This window comes from Solea solea, chromosome 2 (genome assembly GCF_958295425.1).
Source record: "Solea solea chromosome 2, fSolSol10.1, whole genome shotgun sequence".
NCBI classification, from domain to species: domain Eukaryota; kingdom Metazoa; phylum Chordata; class Actinopteri; order Pleuronectiformes; family Soleidae; genus Solea; species Solea solea.
In genome coordinates, this window is record NC_081135.1 from 33,744,915 (window position 1) to 33,761,775 (window position 16,861).

A 16,861-nucleotide genomic window follows, 5' to 3' on the forward strand; every position below is an offset into this window, starting at 1 on the left:
TGACTGACAAGTTCAAGGTCGCTATGCAGTCGAAGGCAGATAAGCCAACGCAGAAGATCAGTGGCTGTGCTGCTTTTTTAAATAAAGGTTAAGATGAGAAACGGGGGAAAGAATAATGAGTCTGAGAAAATGACAGCGGGAATCTAAGAGAACCATAAATTCTGCTGTTTGCTGAGGCATTTTACCCTCCGAGGGATGGCTCAAATCATCGTGAGGTACTGACTCATCATCGATGCTGCCTGAGCAGAATGCACGCCCTCTGCCGGCCTTCTGTGCCTTGAACCAGCATAAGACAGAAATGCCCTCCATCAGAATCAGTTAATTAAAAAGATTGTTCACCCAATCGAATTGAGATTTTATAACATTTACTTTGCTTGTGTTTCAAGTCTTTCTGGCATTGTTCGGTTTGATTCTTGTGTCGGACATCACGCTCCTGACTCTTCCAGTGATGGCACTCTCTGACCAATCAGTGTCCGGCTGTCTGTCGAGTCTGTTTAGTATCGGCTCAGCTCACTTAAAGGCCGAGCAGTGCTAGAACTGTATCATGGAAAAGCGCCATATGAGTTAGTACCTCATACATCCACACTCTTCCACACAAAAACCTCTGAAATATCAAGATTTTCTCAGTGATGTTTCAAATCCCTTAGGTGACACAGCTGGATGTGTCCTAACTCAATGTTCTCTTTCACGTCATCCAAAAAGGGGGGGGACTGACTGATCTCATACAAAAATCTGAAAAAACAAAGACAAGCTCATAGTTACATTAAAACTAAGACAGAAGGCTTTTGTCAGGCTGATGCTGACAGACGTGTCCATACATGGGGAGGAAAAACAACGCAGGCACACCCTACAGGCCTGACTGTTGTGGAAACTGTGAAAATAATAATAATGTCCCATTGATTCACAACACTTTGAAGCCAGGAAGAAAAAAACAGTCAGGGAGCAGCTGTGAAAATGTGAACTTGAGTGAGCTGCCAACTTCATATAAGTATAAAAGAAAGAGACAGTGTCAAGCCAGTGGAATCTTCAAAACGGATGTGTTTCTATAATAATCTGGTCATGGTCAATAAATCAATTTGTACACAATAGACGGTGACAAAGAACATGGCAATCAAGCTCTTTCTGTCGGGATGTGTGACTTCTGTTCAACCTCACATAGCTTGGTGTTTTTAGGGTGCTGGTAAAAAAATCAAAAAAATCAAAAAATCTTGGAAGTGGCAGCTCTGAAAAGCATGTAGTCAACACCCCCAAACAGAAGCACACCCACCATCGCACAAAGCCTGGAAACCAAGAACCAGATGTACCCACGATGCACCGCTCAACAGCAGCGCACTGTCAAACACTGCACTGTTGCCCTAGCGACAGCTAATGGTTTCCAGCTGCAGGGATGGCTGGAGATTCCTGGGACATTCTCTCTCTCTCTCTCTCTCTTCTATTATTATTTATAATAATTAATAACAATAATAATAATAATAATAATAATAATAATAATAATAAAATAGTTTATAAACCATTAGTCTATTAAATTTAAGCCAATAGGGATAAAACTATGATCATCAATGTTCCCCAAATCTCAAAATCAGTCATCCTTAAATGTCTTCGTCTGGCCACAATCCAAAGATATTCAGTTTAGTGTCATAGAAGAGCAAAGAAACCAGGACATATTGTAATGAATAAGAATAAAACAATAATATAATAGCAGAGAACTTTTTATTTCAGAAAATATTGTGTATTACATTCCTCATTCTAACTGTTTCTAACTAAACAAAATATTTCATCGGGATTGTGGCTGCACAAATTAATCAATAAGTTATAATTAATCATTACGTAAATGAAATAAATCACCAACTATTTTGACAGGTGTGTGTGAGCTATTTGATTTGTTATATGTGAATATTTCTGGTTTCTTAGCTCGGCTCTGAAAATAAACAGAGTATCTTTGGTTTGTGGGCAAAAAAAGACATCAATTTGAGGTTTGTGAAACAATAACAAACATTTCACACACACATACAGTACAGTATATTTGATGGGCGAAAAATAATTGATTAACAAAGAAAATAGAAAAACAAACATTGGTTGCAGCCCATATATGAAAAATGACATTATCCTCTGATGCCAAATGTTGCACCACTAAAATAGGATATTGCCGCCTGCTGCACCGAGGACAGACTGGTCGCTGCCACACAACTATCCTGTCTGCATTGTGGTGGCGCTCTCCCAGTGGACACATAACGGTCTCAGAGATGTTTCCAACTAGAGCTGTGGTGTCCCCTTGTAGATTTAGTGTCCTTTATCTGGTTTTGTAAATCTTCAAACTAGAGCGAGTGAAAAAAAAAAAGTGCCCCTGAATGAGGCCAGTGTATCCTGGCCTCGCTATTGTTCCCCCAACTTTGGCAAAACGGATCTTGTGACATGCACTCTCTTGGCAGGGGACAGAGCCTCCTTTGTGCTTCCCCTGTCTCATTCTTGTGAAACTTTAACATTATCCAATTGAGGTTTTTTCTTTTTTCTTCTTTTCTACACCACAGTTAGGGTAATTTCCTTGAGGTAGAGAACAGCAACTCAAAACAAGCAGCAATGATGGGTGAGGTAAAGCATGTGAAAAGTAATCATTTGATGGTTAGTGTGATGATAATGATAGAGAGGGAAAAGGAAGTCAGAGGAAGTAAAACATGAGAGAGATTGGACATCATCAACATTACTGGAAGCAATACAAATCATCAAATGCAACCAAGAGACACTGCACTCAAGGGCAAAGCAGATATGAAGGAACATGTCTTTTATGTGTTCCTTCACACAGGATAGGAGAACAAACCCAGGAGGGAGTGGGAACAGCGGTGGTCAGACTGAGAAGAGGTCATGCTGGGGATGACACTCTGCGCACGGGCCAAGTATTCTGGGTAAAAAAAAAAATGAATGGTAGGAAAGAGAAAGAAAGGGATGAAGATGAAGTATAAAACTACAAGGACTTGGAAAACAAGTGGACAGAGGATGAAGTCCGGCCTGTGACATAAAAGGGGAACAAGAAGGAAACTCAGATTTTCCATTTCTATAAAAGATTACATTCTTGTCAGAACTCTGGACATGAACCTCTGACTATGGATGTCCATGTCAACCTTTTAATCCCACTTGATAAAAGACAAGCAAAACAGTTTTATCTTTACTGTCTGTTCCCATGAAATATTATTTATGACCCATTTACTGCACACAAATATCCTACATTTCCTATATCGCCTTCTAATGGTGTTAAACTAGCACTTACTATTGTGTAAAGCGGGGGGAAAAAGCACTAAAATTGTGTTGACTTTGTAGAAAACCTCTCTCTGGTGTTGCGCTACATGTATGTTGACTTTGCTCTACATCTCGCTGCTCTGCAGGATGTCTGCTGTGCTTATCTAGGTACAGTCAACCTGCTCGACTGCTCAAATGCTTCCTGTTTGAACCCTGTTGATGGGGATGAATGAGGTGACATCGGGAAATGAGATAAGGACAGAGCAGAGTTTTAACAAGAGAAAAATGTGTGTACAGTGCATGGCTGATGCCATTAACAATCATCTTTGGCACTCATTCTGTCCTGCGTGTTTCTGCCACATGACACAATGGACGACGTTGGCTGGATAAAAGGTTTATGGAAATGATTTACTAACTATATTAGTGTTTTGGTGCTGAAGTGGGTGGCTACAGATGCAATGCCTTGTGGGAGATCATGCTAACAAATAACAACTAAAATGGGTATGGTGATGGATGTCATAAACAAAAGCAAAAATACAGCTTAACAACTGAGATCAATAGAGCACTCACATGTATGTATGTGGGTGTTCATGACACTTGGTGCTGGCTTCATCATTTTAGTGACAGCGGCTTCCAGACGTTATCAGAGCAGTATCTGATGGGTATGACTACTGAGTAAGAGTTGCTATTGTTTGCTAAAGCAATTGCGATGCCGGGTGTTCCCATAATCTTGAGTATTCTAATACCATGGCCTTGTCCAAGAGCTCTGTTTGGACAGTGGACTGTTGAGTATAAACTCAAAAACATGATTTAACTGTGCTTGTGTTGGAATATTTGCATGATATGATATCTGAAAGGTTGAAGTTTTCAGTGTTGCTTTAAAAAAAGAGTTTTTTTTTCTGCAAAGTGAAGCAACAGATGCAGTTTGGTAACATGTGATGTAGCCTCAGTCAAAGGCAGTGAGCAGCGTTTCAGTAAAAGCCTCTGTCTTGTACGTGTGAGTGCTCTGCTACTTTATTTCTCCATGTCATTATGTGAAAGAAAATTTAACCAAAGACAAAGATATTAGAATGTTGCTGAGGATTTTCAGAAAATGCTGACACAAACATGTATAAATCCAACATGTACACAGGCAGCGCCACAACTACTGTACTTACTACCACGAGTACCACTTTGTTGGATGTGTTGCAGGTCAGGAATTTGTGGAAATAATGCATTTAGGTTACTTTGCCCCAAGAAGACGATAGAAATAAGTGCAATCAAGTAACAAGGTGTTAGTGTAAAATAAGTTCTTACCAGCAACTCTTTGAGCCACCAGACCTTCAACGTTGAAGACTTCATTGGGCTCAGTGTCTCGTGGCGATACTGAGGGAGCACTGGGGCTTCTCGGGGGCTCAAAAACCTCTGCAGAGTAGGACAGTGTGCTTGGTGGGTAGGTGTTGATGGGCTTCACCTGGACTTGGACGTGCTCAGCTACAGTAGGTGATGCTTGTGAGGGTGGATTATATCCAGTGGTTTCAGAATTGTAACCCAAAACAGCTGCAGGTTCTGGTCTACACAATTTGCCTTGTGACATTTGAGCTGTTGACAAATGGCTGGAAGTGGGACCTGAAAAGTGGGCATGTGGGGCGACATTGCCCTGGTAGGAAGGCCTGGATTGGCTCTGTGAAAAGGACGGCTGTGTGGTTACTACAACACTGTTTTCCTGCAGTGGAGCACTTTGAGACTTGGGCACCAGTGAACTGCCTGGTTCCAGGTCCAACATGAGGAGATTAAGGGTTTCAATTGATTGCTCAATCTCTTGCTGGGAGGCGCTGTGGCGATGAGGGAACTGTGGGAGGCTGTGGTGGCTGGGCATCACTGCTACAGAGGAAGGTGAACTAAAAGTTATTCCTTCAGTTACTGGCTCCTCTGGTACACCGAACTGCTGCCAAACATTAAGACCACGTTGGACAGCATCCCTGCTACTGGTGGTGCGGGCGGGAGCTTGTGGCATAGATTTTGATTCCGCATCTAACGAGTGAGAGCGGTAAAGACTGCCATTCTGGGTGGCCATGTAAGTAACTGGTGAGTGGGCTGAAACACTTTGGGTCAAAGTGACAGGTTTGTCAGATCTGCCAACCTGAGGCTGGACGGTTTCCAGAGGCTTTTCAGGCCCGCTGCGCTCCAGATACGGCACATGGTCCTGACCATTGATAAGTGACTCAGACTGGTAGTAGAGATCAGCTGGTGTTGCCCTACCATCTATGGAGGAGAACGTACCCAGACTGTCCACACTGTTGCCCTCTTGACTGGTAGGCAGCTCATCATCCAAAATGTCTGTTTCACGGTCAATGCTCGTGTGCCCATTGACATGGACCTGGGCAGGAACCAGGTGAAGCATCCCTCCGGCAGCAGATGTCGGGGTGGACAGGTAGCCCTGTCGGTGCATGGGCCCCTCCAAGCCACTCAGAAGCTGCTCCAGCTCCTGCTTCTCTTGAGGACTAATTGATGGCTGAGCAGGTGGCACGAGGCAGTGGACTGTGGGCAATTCCTCAACCACTGGAACGTGTGTCTGGCTCACTGTGGATGCCTGAGGGGCTGCTGCAACTTCATCAGTTCGGTCAGTTTTGATGGAGGCAGTAGAGTTTCCTGAATCGCTGCTCACTGATAATGCATGGTCAACTGCAGGTAGGGCATGTTCAACAGCAGTGGGTGGAAGGCCATTTGCTTTGACTGTTCCCTCAGACTCCTTTTTGCGAACTTTGGCGTAGAGGCTGCCGTCTAGGGGTCCTTGGGTATGGATGACTTCTAAAACAAACAAGAGTAAGAAGGACTAATTAAAATTCGATTAAACCATTCACTAAAAACAGTAATCAGCAAAATATTTAAGTTAACAGGTATTCCGAAATAGCTGTGCATTTCAGAGCCTCGGGTCTTTGCAACTACAAAAATAAACATCCTTTAAGCACACAGTATTTATCATTTATCAAGGCATCTTGGAGAAAGCGGAGCGCAGGCAGAAGCAGGAGTGTTGGGAGATTGTTTGGGCATGGCCAAAATAGCTGTAGTTAAATTAAACACTGGCTCATGTCCACCTATTCTGCCAGTTTCAGGAAATGAGCAGGGTCTGTGGCATGCACTGTGGAAAAAACAGTGAAATCACTGGAGCCTGCTTTGCACTTTCTCAAGCACATTGGATTTATTTGTGCCACCTGAGCAGTAAGAGCCCAACAGAGGACGAATGGACGTCACAGAAGACCTTCAGACACACCCATTTGGAAAGGTGCAATACAGACTGTGTTCACCTGCTACAAATGCACATAATGTACATTCACACAAACACACCCTCATCTGGTGAAGAGGAAGTAGGGAGCCCCAATCAGAAGAATTTAGTCATCACTGGAAAATCAGCCTCACTTGAGTGAGGAAGGCCTGGTCTTTTCCTGGCCTCCAAAATCCAAAAGAAAACAAAAGCGCAACATACTGAGAGTTAAACTGAAGAGTTGAAACACATAAACACCCACACGTACATGCCTGTTTCCTTCTTACTGCACTCTCTTATAGAAAAAACATCGTTGGAGCATCACAGATATGAAAATATACCTTTCCTGTTATTGAAAAATATCATGTCTGAAAGAAAAATCTCAGCTTTCCCACATCCTCCACGATGTCTAGGAACAGTTTGTGTGGTTACACATAGTTTAAAAATGCAAAAGAGGAAAAACAATACCTTGTCAGATAATTTGTCTTCCCCAGTCCATGACAGTAACCAAGAAACCACATAACCCATCCAGAGGCATGTCCCAGTAACAAAATCGGATTCTACAGTTGGGAAAGGAGCTGCACAAAGAAGCTGTCTGTGCCTCTGTAACTTATAGATATCGCTGTCGCTGCTTCAGTGAATACAAGGCTCTGTGATTGAGCTTGGTGGGCGTAAACAAGCTGGATAACTGCAAGGTCTCCTCGGCTGGCCCGAGGCAACTTGCCAAGGTAATGGTGCAATGTGGCTGCTGCCCTGCTGCCAGGCTCCTTGTAGGACCCAATGTGGTGGCTCTTGCTCACAGAAAAACACAGTGTATGTTTACTCTTACAAATCCATTATTTGGTTTACGTTGGTGTGTTGCTGAACCACAAGGGAGAGAGCGAGAAACTTCTGATCTGTTGAATTTCATGCAGCATTAACTGTAGTCTAGTCAGCTTGGGATATAAAAAAATCAAGGTATATGTCAAGACTACCAGAGTCAGTACATACCATAGGCAAAAATGCTTTTTCTGGCTGTTAAACCTATGTCACTTTTGAATATTGACAAATGACAAAACCCAAAAGTGCCCTTGAATTGTTTCAAAAGTGAATTCTACTGCTCATAAAACCCAGTCATTCAGTACTTCTCGTCTTCGCCCACCTCTGCGCTGCTGCTGCATGTGTATGCATGCTCCCTTAGTTGGGTCTGATACCATTGCTTGACAAAGCTGTTTTCACATGAAGAACACAGCATACAAATTATGATAGATCAACTACAACAACAAAACCAACCCCAACTCTACGCACTGTATCTCTAATGCCATTTCTCCACAAACATCACTGTTGTCTTGCCAGAAAATGCAGCTGCTGAGATGGGAAGCTCCCAATCCAGTCATCACTACACATTTATACAGCTCATAAAAATGCTCACGTATCAAATATCAACTGAGAGGCCGTGCATCCTGATAATCACATAAATAAGTCCCCCTATTTTAGCATCTTCAAAATCACCTGCGCTGTAAATGCGAGTCCCACGACTGAGAATAGCGGCCCCACTGCCCATAAAGATCTCCCTTCAACAAGTCACTTCAATGTTAGTCAGAGGAAACAGCAGAAACACCTCCACAGGAGGATGTCCCCCTACCTTTGTGAGCAGCAGACGACTGTACAGTCTCAAAGTGAGCTGGGAAAAGCCCTGCAGAAGAGGCCCCCCGGGGAGGGATATGAACGATTACAGCAAGAGTTGGGGGAGTTGCTTTTGGCCAGCGCTCCTTCTTCTTCTCCTCCTCCTCCCTCTCCTGAATAGCTTGCTGTCTGTTTGGCCAGAGCCGGAGAGAGGCTGCTGTTGCCGTTGCTGGCTGCTCGGTGGCTCTCACTAGTCTAAAGGCTGCCCCTGCTGTGTGTGCATATATGGGAGGTCTATCACAACAGCCTGTTCGGCAGTGTATGAGGGAGGTGGGAGGGTAAGTAGCCACTGAAAACTTGAGTATAATGTTTGATAGAATGACATCAGTCCCATTAGGTTATGCTCTAATGCACACACCCACCTCCTTGATGCACAGTTTCTCCAAGCCCACACTCACTGACTCTTTTTTTGCTGTCCTCAAGAAACCCATCCTCTAACAACTGTGACTTAACAAGCATTCAAAAGCCCATACATGCAAATAAAAACATTTGTAGAAGCAAGCCATTTCAATTCTCACATGCCGAATGATGCCGCCCCTTTACCCCGCCGGTGTCAAAAACACTCATGTAATGGAAAGAGCTACTTTGTCCAGCAACAGCGATGTAACAACCAGCTCCAAACTAGAAAGAAGGGGAAAAAGCTCCACCCTGCTGCAGGCAGATGGAGAAAACAGAGTACTGGGTAATAAAAAAGATGAAGAGAAACTGAGCAGCTCTTGGTCTCATTTCTATAGAATATAAAGGGGTCTGATGAAGACACACAAAGTCAAGGACATCATTATCTATCTATCTATCTATCTATCTATCTATCTATCTATCTATCTATCTATCTATAATTATGCCACTACACCATATTTGTACCCCCACCCTCGCCGCTCTGAACTTTCTTTTCACTGATGACGACAACAACGACTGCGATGTGTTCAGTTCCTCACATCAAATAAAACCGCGCTGTTGTCACACCACTTTAACAAAACCATGTCTTCACTTCACAAGATGACATGATGAACGAGAGATACCGTGGATCTGTGCCGCAGGAAATCCAATCTGTCACTTTACACTTTTTTTTTTTTTTTTTTTCACGGCAAGCAGACTATTTATGTTGAGGCTACTTCTGCGCGCGCTGCTGTGACCGCTTCTGTTTTCATTTGGCTGAAATGACCACATGTAACCCTCTACAAATAACCTGTGCCGGCGTTCCTTCATGTGATAAGAAAAGCGCCTGTGTATGTGGGATATCTTACACCATGTCTGTCCGTGTTGGTGTGTTTTTACATACTCTCCAGGTGGTAAATACGTCTCCCTGTGATCCTGAGCACATTAGTCAGAGGAAAATGTCTGCGGTCCTGACCCCACAGCCTTTACTAATTACACAACAGCAGGGGAGAGTGGTCGATGTCAAAACAGTCTGGAATGAGCATTTTGTTCTGGAGCTAAATCCTCTTCATATGAGAGGAGCAAAGACCCATAGCACAAAAGAAAAGAAATGTGTTTTTTTTTTCTCCCCCAAATTGCTTTGAAAAACCGCAAAAGAAAATCAAGTAACCACAGTCACTTGCAGGTTAAAATAAGAAATATTGCAGAGAAAAAAAAGCAAAACCCCTAGAACAAATCTAAACACTACAAAATGCGATGATGGAAGGTGCTGCCATTATTTTCCATTATAGGTTCTGTGGCCCATATGTTGCAACTGTGTGACCCCTTGTTCTCTGAACTTTGAGCTCTGACCCTCCACAGCGGAAATAGCATGTTCCCCTCAAGCCTACGTGGATAAACAGCATGTGCTGCTCTGTGGCTCTGTGCGTGTATGTGTGTGTGTGTGTGTGGACATTCCAGAACCGTTGGGGGTCCATGTCTTCTGGCCACACGAGTGACGTTACCAAAAAGCGATGATGAAACATTTTCAGAAAACGTGCCCTCAGGCTTCAACTGCTACAACCACTAATGGCCGGAAAAGAACAAAAAAAGAAAAAACCTCGAGTTCAGTTAAGCTTCGGTTGCTGTGCATGACTGTGTAACTATATTTAAATAAATTCTGGTGCCATATTAGGTAAAAGCCAACGGCTAATATATTGATTTGGCAACAAAGCACACCTTTACTGTAAGTGAAGGCTCAAGGACAGCTATTAAAGTCATGCTGTGGCCTTGTAAATGATCTACATACTGTAGAAGGCGATGACATCATTTGAGCTGAGTTAATCTGGTGCAGATCACAAAACAGTGATGAACTGTGAGAGTCAACAGGATCCTAATGAAGCAGACATAATGAAATAACTTCGTTAACATGTTGGTGGATTACTCATTGGTATGGCGCCATTCAAAATGATTCATGTTCATCATCATCCTATATATAGGCTTTGATACAAAAATAATTACCAGTCATCCATCTATTATTTATTCTACTTATTCTTAGAGGGTCATAGGAGAGCTGGAGCCAATCCAAGCTGGATGATAGGCATGGGGTTCACACTGGACAGGTCATCAGCCTATCACAGGTCCAACGTACAGAGACAAGCATTCACATTCACATTAGCGCCAGCAGTCATATTGGGCTACATCCAAACGACTCCCGTTTCTGTTTGAAAACACATACATTGTGCTCCAGAGACACCTGGTGTCCACACAACCCAGGTGTATTAGAGCCACAGAAACTGAGAGGTTTAAAAAAGGTCCTGGGCTGCATCTTAGTACCATTTTAGCATTAGCTTGGAATGAAAAGCTCCATAAAAACACTAATGTTCAGTTTCAGTTTCACTCAATCAACGATGTAATAAAAAAGTTCTTGTTCTACTTTTCACCATTTTTGTTTCTAAATCTAAACTTAAACTCATCTGGATGCAGATCATTTAAAATGAAAAGGTAGCAGTGCTGATGGAACGTTAGAGTCTCAAATTAACCTAATCCCAATCTTGGAGGAAGCTGGAGTCCACACAGAAAGGCCCCAGCTCTTTTTGGGAGGATGCTCTAAATACTAGTCATATGATGCCAAATTCTAAATTCTGTTCTGTGCATCTTCATTACTGGGGAAACCCAAGAGCACCATACAAAGCAGACAAATGCAGTACATTATACTTTATCTATTGCCAACATTTACAGTCCCAAAACGCTTAGTCAAGTGTAAGTACAAAACACTTTCTCTAGCTTAATGAACCATTGCCATGAAGCTCATTAAAAATGCATCGAAGATTCCTGTGAATCAATGTGTGAGAGTGCAAACTTGCTTGGACTGAGCGCAACAAAGCACAAGGTAATGGAGGGAGGTTTTGAGCAGGCATAAGTGGTATATTGATCAGTATCCAATGCAATGTTCTGTTCACCTTCAAAAACTGGCCACCAGTATCTGCAGTCCCAAAGACGTGTTAAAGTGTTTATGTTTTAAATCTCTCACATACCAAGTGTACAGATAATTAAGCATACACAGCATTGTAAACTTTAACCAGCCAAACTTCAGCTGTAGCTACTGGTGTTCAGAGGTAGCGGCTATATTTAGCTCAGATGCTGCTAAAAGCAAACACAAATGCACAGACACATCAACCACAACATACAACATGCATCATACATCATCCAGACAGTTCATGCACAGAGAGCATTGTGTTTCATTCTGGATGAAAGTTTGTCTCAGGAAAAGCCATTAACGGTCATTAGCAGCAGTACTGCAAAGGGAAAATCCTGAGGGCCAAACAAGGAGAGTGTCTGATGAGCTGGCTGTAGCTATCAGGTTCTGGAGGTGAAGAGAAACTTTTGATGGGTTTACTTTTGCCGTGCTTGGTCTGGAGAGACTGCAAAGACACAACCGCATCATTTTGCCTGAAGCCTTGATCGTTTGTACAGACTTTCCCCCAAAGCAACTCCTGTCAGATCCTCTTATTATCAGCATCCTGGTAAATACCTCAGCCACAGACTGGTCTTGTTTCCGACCAGACACTTTTCTGGTATTAGCTGTATCAATGCGATTCTTCACTGTGGCTTCAACTGTCAAGAATCCGTTAAGTCCCATCACATAAAAAAATGTTTTGTGATTTATTGAGATGTGGAACTTTCCAGTGTAAACGACCAAAAATGCACTTATTTCCCAAATCTAACGAGGCAGTATTTGATTTTTGTCCTTTCTGGTATTAGTTTAAAAATATAGTTAAATATTTAGGTATAGGTAGTTTCTCCCCACTCTGAATCAATGATTACGTTGATACTTTCTTTGCCTACACATGGTGTTACAAGTGTCGTCATAGCAACTGCCAAGAAAAACCATATGAAAGCATTTTTGATGTCCAGTCCCCATCCAACTCACTGGTGCTTTTCATAGTGAAGAGGACTCTCTTTAAGAAGAAACATTACAACAAGAGAGGAGAGGCCAGTGCTCCCAAAAGAACCAGAATGACATTTAAGTCCCTTTGTCCTCATCTTGTGTGTCCATCCATCCCATGGTTCTTTTCAGTGAGCAAACTTGTGCCAAATGAAGTCCCAGGCTGAAACAACACCCTAAACTGGAGAGTTGTGCAACTCTTAACTGTCAACTTTTTCTTATATATTTAGTCAAAACTTTAACCTTCAACACAGTCACACACAATTTTATTTTGAGGTTGAATAATGACCATAAAAAAGTGTTGTTGACAGAACTTTGTGAGGGGATCACAGTCCAAGATTTACTCTGCTCCTTCTTGAATCCAAATAAATCACTGTACCAAATGTTAAAACATTACTTTAACGTTCCTGAGATATTGTGTTTATCACAATGGGAAAAAAAGTGGACACCCAGACAACCTACTGTACATACACTATCTCTGCAGGCAGACACTGGACAACCGTGACCATGACAAAACTTATCACAGTGTGATACTTATCACACAAATAGTGCCAAACATAGCAACTAACCTATCTGATCTTTCTGATAAGTGAAAACATACAACTTTAGATTTTCCAATAAAACTGCTGGGAGCGATTAAGAAATAGCAAAACTGGATAGTGGAGATGTGGAAAATAATCATGATTTGTGTCCTGGCACTGCTGTGACAGGTAAGCCAGATCAACTATGTAAAGATGGCTGGCGAAAAAGACAAGACAGAGATAGTCTGGCCAACAGATTTTTTTCACATGTTCTCCACCACTATTTTCTGACATATATAATGTGTGAAGAGTACAATCTCTGTATTTACTTTATCTTTACACGTTCTTTAATATACAATATATACACTATAAAAGGTTGTATAGGTTACATTCTATTGTACCCAAAGCTGAATATTCTCTGTGAAATTGCCATTACAGTAACTGTTGCCTAACACAAAGCCCAGTCCCTCGGCCTCTGCTGGTCCAACTGGGGGATACTACACAAAGCGTTTGTTCTCTTTGTGTCCACTTCAGTCTTAAGAAGAAGGCCTTTATTTTTCTGTCTTTGCCATTATGCAATCAGATCTGAGGAGAGTTTGGAGTCAAAGCAGCCTAATCCTTCCAAAGCCTGGGACCAGACTGAGGAACTGATAGTGTAGAAGCCTGTTGCCAACACAAAGAGACAGACATTTAACCTCTGCAATTCCTTGGTGAACTGCCACGACCTAAAATTGTCTCTTCTGATGAGACTACGTTGTACATTGGTTTATAGCATCAGGGAAATGGCTGACAAGTGTCAAGCGCACGAAAGGTTCAGGGTAACTGCTAACCACTTCTAAGTGGTTAGAAGCTGCTGACAGGAACCTGATTTTCACAATTATTTAATTCACACAAAGATGTTACGATAAGTTAATCTCATTTTCATTTAATCATGGACATATGATTACTGCCTTGCATTTGTATGTATCCACCAACCACTTCAATGTCAGTCTTTTCAGCATAATGGCCAAAAACATGTTTGCGCAGTTACAGTGACCTTGATTCTAATCAATTCATCTTTGAATCCGAGAGAACATCTGCGCCAAATTCATGAGGTTTCCCTAAAAGCATTCCTCCAAAATTATGCTCAATGTTTCAGCCAAATTTGAGAGGATTCCCTCATGGGGTTCCTGAGATATTACATTTACAAGTCAAAAACGTCACCACTAAAGTCATTGTGACCTTGAACTTTGACCTTAGACCACCACAATCGAATCAGTTCATTCTAGCATCCAAGTCAATGATTGCACCATGTTTGAATGGACTTTCTCAAGATGTTCTAGACATATTGCATTTACACAAATGGGAACATGAAAACTTCCAGAGCTTCCAAGTCACGGTTGCCGTCAGCGCAGAGTCAAAACAACTCAATCATGGATTGACTGAATGTCCTATAAGCACTAACTCTGATGCTGATTCCAGATCGACATTGACCTTAACTTCTGATGCCTGCGGTAATTTATTACATCACACCTGGATCTCGACCTACTCTTACACCAACAGATGATTTGAATCACAGTCATCTGTTGGGCCCAAACAACTTCAGCAGTGATTAACATTCTGTTATCACATCAACTTCTACCTTCATCATGTTTATGCAACAAAATCTCAACCCCACCCCTGTCAGTAGGAACACAAATGCACAATCATTTGCATCCTCACATTTATAATCTTACGCTACAGGAATGCAGCAACATACGGAAGTAGTCTGCGTCCAACAGGGCAGACATGGGCCCTTGTGTTGTCTCAGCTGTGGGAGATCTTCCTGTGACTGATGTGTGAAGAAACAAAGAGGAAGGGAAAACCTCCTGGAAAGAAAGTGTGAAACAAAACAAAGGCCCGCCACGCAGTACTAATGTGTAGTGGACCTTAGCTGCAGACATGCACAAGAACTCAATTACACTTGGCCTACTTTCTGCTTAGAAACTGCCACTCTGCTGCTACTTTTAAAATGTTATTTATTTACTTGAGTTTGTGTCATGACTGTTATCTCGATCACCGTCGATCATGACGGTGGACACAGCTGAGTGTCCAAACCAAGGAGTTTAAAGTGATGGACACTGATGATACCCTTAAAATAAGACTGATATTCAGTATCCACTTTTTATACATGACATGAAGCGTAACGTGTCTCCACTTACTTCAACTGTATAAAAATAAAGCTGATAAATGTTGCATATGAGTGCTACCATTTTTTGCCGGTGACATCATTTGGAGCCAGAGAGGTCTCAGTCTCAGCCATGAAACTTGTCATTATTTTAGTAACATCAAATAAGTAATCCACCTTTAACTTATCACTGAGATGAGTTTTAGTGTGATCAGAGCCGTCTTATTTAACAGAAAGCAATTACTTGTGTGGACTTTAATGTTCTAGTTTGGCTCCTACATGGATAAGGCCACATTTATGACTTATACAGCAGTGCCACCAGGGGAATATTGAACTGGTTTGGCTTCACATTTGTGGGAGCTGTTAGGTCATCTATCTTTATACACAGCCTATGGTTTGGAAGAGCACTTGTAAAAGATTAAACCTCAAAAGATCACTTGACTTGGGAGCATGGTTGAAGCAGTATAAAATATTAACGGATAAAATGCAACGTGGCCAAGTCCAATAATAGACAACCCATGTTGTCTATAATTTATTCAGCACATTTACACCGAAAAGCAAGTTTTGTTGTTGCAAATCTCCAAAACAACAGTATTGAGTGTGCTACTCACAAGCTGTTTGAGAAAACCTTTCCCCGTGGACAACGTGGACACAGGTTTAGTGGCAGAACTCTTCAAAAGCCATCAAAGCTTGGAAGAAGGCGCCAGTCGCATCACTTTTCTGGGAAGAATTGCCAGACGCACGTCCAACGCACACGTTGTAACTCTTAGAAAGTGTCTGTGCTGAGTAGCAGCAGCAGGGACAAGCCCACACTGACATTCTCTGTCCCTCCTCCTCCTCCTCCTGTGAATATGTGCACAAAAGAGCTTCACAGCCGAGTGGAGCGGAGCCTTTAACTCCTACAAGTATTAGGGAAGTGAGCGAGATTTTCGGGAAATCCTATTTCACAACAAAATTCCAGATTATTTTTTATTACAAGATTAAGCAAGGTTTCAGAATTGTAAATAGTGTGGGGGAAAATTTAAAAGATTGATGCCCCAACACTGTCAGAAAAGTGCTTATTCTGATTGGGTTTTTCCAAAGATAAATCCTCAACTTAAAGCTGCAGAAGGCAGGATCACTCAAAAAATAGTTGATTCCTGAATGTGTGTGTCTGTGAGTGTGATTCCAGGTCGTTAAATACTAAAGTTTTGGCATCGCAGTCCCACAGATGACTGCAACGATTTCTCCATCTTCTCCATCATATTGATGTATTTTATTGCTTTTGTTCGACTCTCTTCTAGACTCTTTCACATAGGCAGTTGTTGCCAGAGCTGCAATAGGAACCTTTCCTGTCCCTGCACAAAAACACAGCAAACTTTATGAAATGTTCTACTTGTGTTAATATTACGGACACATTTATATAATCTTAAGGAGAAAATCAATAATTTAAGACGGGACTCAACGTGCAGAAAAGTGAACCGCCTTCTTAATATAATTTCCTTTCTGTTTATGTAAGCCGTATATCTCAATAATTGATTTATTTTATTTTCTCTCATATTTCCACTCTAATTGCAATTATTCTAAAAGTGGAGTAAGTCAGCTGAGTCAATTACTGGGACTCAGTAAACAAAAACACAAGGGTCTGTCACTGCACACATGATTCCGTGTCCACTGAGCCTCTCTTCATGTCAAAGGTCTCAGGTCGTCTGACACACCTGCGCCTCACAATGCTTTCTGCAGTGTATTGCTGGTTTTCATCATCGGGCTGT

The 16,861-nt window shown here is 42.1% G+C and overlaps 1 protein-coding gene across 19 annotated transcripts in view; it reads right to left on the reverse strand.

Moving 5' to 3' along the window:
- tns1b (tensin 1b) overlaps positions 1-16,861 on the reverse strand; it is a 174,116-nt gene that overhangs the window by 14,952 nt on the left and 142,303 nt on the right. For 17 of the 19 annotated variants that reach the window (XM_058623398.1, XM_058623414.1, XM_058623407.1 and 14 more), the window contains 2 exons: positions 4,528-6,021; positions 2,816-2,896 (listed from right to left, as the gene is read on the reverse strand). In XM_058623398.1, coding sequence (XP_058479381.1) covers positions 2,816-2,896; positions 4,528-6,021 — 1,575 coding nt within the window. The remainder of the gene's footprint in view (positions 1-2,815; positions 2,897-4,527; positions 6,022-16,861) is intronic. The other 2 variants (XM_058623413.1, XM_058623406.1) reach the window with 1 other exon arrangement.